The following is a 5382-nucleotide window of genomic DNA, read 5'->3' as shown; positions in this document are numbered from 1 at the left end:
TTGCGTAATTGGAAAAGGGAAAAATTGATAAAAATATATATGAGTAAATTGAAATCAAATATCAGTTGGGGTTGGCATTTGTGAAGTAAATAAACGAACAGAATACAAACCTACAGCGCAGGACTATGTTTACGCCGGAAGTGCGCGAACAAATTGAAGGAAGGAAGCATTTCCGGGTCGCTTAAGCTCTCATCTCTGGCCGGACAGATCTTAACCGTTTCTGGCTTCTTTTTTTAAAGGTTTTTTTTAAGTTTTGGGTTCACCTCTTTATGCTTCGGGCTCTTGAATCATTTATGGAGAATATTTGCCTGGACGACAAGAGTCTGGTGCCTGCCAATTGAAGGAATTATTTAAAAATAAAAAAAATCAGAGAAAAATTTTAAAATTATTTTTAAAAGTATTATTTCAATTCATAAAAAAAAACTCATAATACCAAATGTTTTAAATTATAAAAAAATAAAAAAAAACTAACAAATAAAAAATAAATAAAAAAAGTAAAAATATAAGAAAGAAATAATAAATAAAAATATAAATTTTTTAAGCAATCATTAAAAAAGAAAATACCTTAAATACATTAAATAAAATAATGAATAGCAAAATCGTATACTTTAGGCTCACTCTGTATTTCGTCGTAAGGCTAACCTATATTTCAGTGGTTTCAATTCCCCCCTCTGTGTTAGTGGGTAAAATTGCAGTTCATTTCATCATTTCCTCTGCGAAACTTCATTTGCAGTTCCTCAATGTGCCGACTTGTATTCATAATTCTATGTTAGGCAGCCCACTGATTAGTGTTTCTTTCTTACGTCATGGCCAACCAGTTTTTGAGCTGCCCTGGAGCAGCAGTGGCAGCAACTGCGCCTTTGCCCACGGCGCAACAAAGTAATGCAAAGCCCATTTCCTAGACAACAACAACAACAACAATCGCTATAAAAGTGGTCTGACTGGCTGCAGTGGAGCGTTGGCTCTTGGTGACTCTCACTTTTGGCCAGTGCGGGTTACGGTTGACGGAAGCGATCGCAGAACTCAAGTACGTGTAACAACCTTAACCCCAAAGCTAGCATAGGTCCAGATTGTGCCAGGAGGCAGCTCGGAGCTGGGTGGGGCCAAGCACCTGAGGCCATTCACTTTGGGACTGCAAATGAGACCAGAGAGAGAGAGAGAGAGAGAGAGAGAGGGAGAGAGAGTGTGCAGGGATACTTGATACCCACTTGAACCCAATTTGTTGTTATAACATTTGCTTGGAAAAGCACAATGAAAATTATGCGATCCGAATGGTAATGCAATACTTTCTATTTCAATGTTATGGTTACATCAACTAAAGACCTGACCAAATGCATTGGGCAAATCTTTCACTTTTGGCCAACGCGCCGACTATAAAAGTCGACGGACCCATTGCAGCTACTCGTATTGCTCAACCGTTATTCGCCGCGTGTGCATCAAACAAATAAACACAATCTCAGCTCAGAAAATGTGGTTACTCGTAAGTGTCACCAAAAACGAATATCTCTTTGAGCAGAATCTTCAGTCTTCACTCCTGTACAGCTTTTAGTCTGCGGCCTGTCGCTGGCCCACGCCTCGCATCACTCTGCTGAAGGACACTACGAGGGCGGCAGTGGGACAGGCGGCACGGGTATCGGTGGTGGCACGGGCATCGGAGACTATCACAGCCAGCATACGCCCACCACATACTCGGAGACATCGAAGCATGTGCCCGTCCATGTCATTGAGAAGGTGCCACTGCCCATACCACATCCGGTGGCTGTTCAGGTGGCTCAATCTTAGCTCAATATAAAAACAATTGAATTTTATTTCAAGATCTCACTACATTTCTAAGGTGCCCAATGTGATACGTCTGCAAATACCCGAGCCCTACGCCGTCCATGTGCCGGTGCAACAGGAAATACAAGTTCCAGTTTACAAAATAGTTCCCGAAATAACTGAACGCAAAATTCCGTACACTGTGGAGAAACCCTATCCTGTGGAAGTGGAAAAGCCCTATCCCGTCGAAGTGATCAAGCACATCAAGATCCCAGTTCCTAAACCATATCCCGTGCCCTACACCATCTACAAGCATGTCCTGCACAAGGAGCACGGCTGGTAAAGCCTCCAACAGGTGTTTAACTTAGCTATAGAACTTATGGCAACTAACTTCTTGAGCCAGTATTAAAGACTTTGTTTTGTTGATGCAAATTGAAAATGTAGTTTTGCTTGATGTAGAGTTGGGAGTCTTTTAGTTTGGTATTTTATATAAACCTTTCTTATATTGTTGCATATGCAGGAGAGTTTTTCCACCTCAGGTAAATTTACCTCTTAGTTGAGCCATTCACATTAAAGTTTAAGTAGCAAAAAGCTTTCATTGCTTGCTATAAAAATAAATCCTTAAGTTGAAAAAATATCCCTACATATCCAATGCGTCAACCCCAAAAATATTTCCCAAAGCTAACGTAGAAACTTTGCGAAAGCTCGCAAGCTTGCATTTCAACTGTAATTGTTAAGCTTTCAGTATAAAATGGACCTCTTCATAATAAATTGACGCATTACCGCAAAAGTGTGGCAAGTAACGGCAAGCACAAAGGTGCGTACATTCACACCCTCACACACACTCACACACACACACACGCTGTCTTTCGCTTTCCTTCTCTCTCCGTCTCACTCTCGCACACACACACATGTGCATACACGTGCGCTGTGTGCGCTTGTAAGTTCGTTAAACTTTGTTGAATCTTGCCTTGTCCATGGTTACAGCCATGCTTCCCTTTAGCCGATGACGTGCTTGAAATGTGCGCACACTCAACCCAAGTCTCCTTACGGGCCTAACCAGCTCCCTTCTTAGAACCTTCCCTCACCTGACCCCTGCCCCCACCACCCGACAGGCTGGGAATGTGCAGCGATGTTAAATATCCCTCATATGTCCTTGATAGAGGAAATCGCTTATCGTCTTTAGCTTTCAGCAATTGTGCCAAGTTTTTCCATTGACAGTCAGAGCCCTCATTGTTGCCTCCTCGAAGGTGCACTCATGCCCTATGCTCTAATCAATGCATCTGTCAAGCAGTCACTTTGTTCGTCTGTCAGTCTATCAATCACTCAGTCAGTGCTTAATTATGGATGCACGACCTGTACGAAATGTATCCAATGCGTTGCTCACGTTGTGCATACACCTTGTTTGCCTACGTGCTCAAAAGATAATGCTTCTGTCAAAGATGTAGGTGCACTCACACTTATTTCGTATCTCCTTGCATAATCAACTATATTCCCTAAGAGATGAATTCCGATTGGAAGCTAAGGGAATGAAGATACAAATATTTCATAAATTATACAGTTTATATATCGATGAATAATGACTAATATTAATGCATCATAATAGTCTTAATATAATTTTTCATATTTATTTATATATTTCATTCATTAGGCTTCATACAAAATATGTTTATATTTGCATATAAGTGAATATATAAATGTATATATGTACATATATGTATCTAAGTAAAATACTTATAAAATTGCCTTATGAATTGCCTTCTAAATTGACTTCAGGAAATACCTTTATAATGAAAACCCTATTTAAGATTATCCCATTTGGCTTTAATTCATCATCCAGCATATTTTGCGCCACTCTATAAACAGCATAACAACTCTATAACAAAGCATAACAAATAATATTTCCCACATTATCATTGAATTTTCGCATGCTTATAAATTATGCAGAAATTGACATTTTCATATTTTGGGTATGCATCGAATGAACATTTAATGATTTCAATGGTCATAATTCAATTGATTGTTGCATTCGTCAAATCGCTTGGAAAATTGCCTAATTGACTATTCAAATAATGGTAGAACGAATAATGCATTAATTTATGTAAATGTATGTGTGTGCGTGGTCAACTGAGTACAAAATGGACAAAATGTGGTTTATATAATCAGACAGGAGTTTGCAGATTTGGCATATAATGCGCAGATGGGCATAAATATCATAGGAGCGATTAACCACAATATAAAACATTATTCATGAACTCGAGCTACTGGGAATACCCTTAATGAGACGAGCTTACGCATGCAAGTACGTTATATAAGTGTGAATTATTCAATATTTATTTAGATTTTTGGAAAAAACTAAATTGAAATTAAAAAATGTTTTTTTTTTTTTATTTATTCATATTGAAGTTCAGCTTTAAAAAATATTTTCGCCATTGATATTTGTAAGAATTATTAAAAAACCATTAGTTATTTCCCTTAACAGTTGTCCCTTACGCTTCTTTAGCTCTAACAAAATGCAATTCGAAAATAATAGCATGCGCATGTCATATAAAATACAAATTGAGCTGTTGCCACATTTGGCATTACAAAGATCCCAAAGCGCTTAGCCAATGAGTTGGCAGCTCAAACCCAGTCGGGCAGGAAAATTCACGGGATGATAAAAAAGCCATACAAAATAAAATAAAATATATAATTATATATACATATACATATAAAATATATGTAGATATGTATATAACTGAGAGATGCGGAATTCGCGGCACACGTTTGCTTGGCAAAAGTTTTTTTACAGCGCAAATATTTCGTGGAATTAATTTAAGCTAATTGATTTTTATGCCAGAAGCTTTGCACGTGCCTCCATTGAAATTTATGTACGCCTGGCAGAATGCCGCCCGCCAACCCGCCCCGCTGCCCAGCAGCCCGATAGATAGATAAAAACAGGCAGTTGAAACGGATGCTCGCCAGTCAAATAGTCAAACATATCGACAGGCGGAGGTAGGCTGACAGACACACAGACAGATATACCCAAAGAAGCACAGAATGAGAGAGAGCGAGCAGGAGAGAGAGATAGATAGAGAAAAAGTCAGAGTAGATTCAGAGACGGACAGAAGGATGCGATTGCGTTGGGTGCTGAGCTGTAATGAAATAAATTTCCTTTTCAGATATATATACACACTAACGACACACATACACACACATATGTGTATACACACACACACACACACACACATGTGCCACATGTGTCAACTGTCTTTGGCAGGTGGAGCACGTCCTGTGGCTGTGCTTGACTTTGATGAACTTCCTTGAGGATAGCTTGGATATAAATAGCAGCACAGTGTGTCCCAAAAGTATACAGCCAGCCAGCCAGCACTCAAACCCGTCTAAAACTAACTCAACAAAAAATAAATAAATAAAAAGAAAATATCGCAAAAATATTATTAACGGCAAATTAACTAATTGCTCAATGAGCGTTGAGCGTATTAATTATTATGGAAAAATTGCCAACACATTGTTTTTGCTATATTTAAACATGTCAAAGCGAGCACCTACACTCGACTCGCCACGCCCCCCTTTAACATGCCCATCCCCATTTGCCTAGATTCGAGATACTGTTCGTACGCGTCG

General features: G+C 39.0%; 1 protein-coding gene across 1 annotated transcript; it reads left to right on the top strand.

Annotated features, from left to right (window-relative positions):
- The first annotated feature begins 1374 nt into the window (after positions 1-1374).
- On the top strand, positions 1375-2180 carry LOC108658263 (uncharacterized). Its single transcript, XM_018110919.3, has 3 exons — positions 1375-1480; positions 1543-1767; positions 1835-2180. Exons 1-3 carry the CDS (start codon positions 1469-1471, stop codon positions 2099-2101), a joined length of 504 nt encoding a protein of 167 aa, XP_017966408.3. The 5' UTR covers positions 1375-1468; the 3' UTR covers positions 2102-2180.
- Positions 2181-5382: the final 3202 nt, after the last annotated feature.

This window comes from Drosophila navojoa, chromosome 3 (assembly GCF_054131105.1).
Source record: "Drosophila navojoa isolate 15081-1374.11 chromosome 3, UAZ_NAV_1.0, whole genome shotgun sequence".
NCBI classification, from domain to species: Eukaryota; Metazoa; Arthropoda; class Insecta; order Diptera; family Drosophilidae; genus Drosophila; species Drosophila navojoa.
Note: the sequence above shows the minus strand (reverse complement) of the source record. Positions and strands in the feature narration are given on the sequence as shown.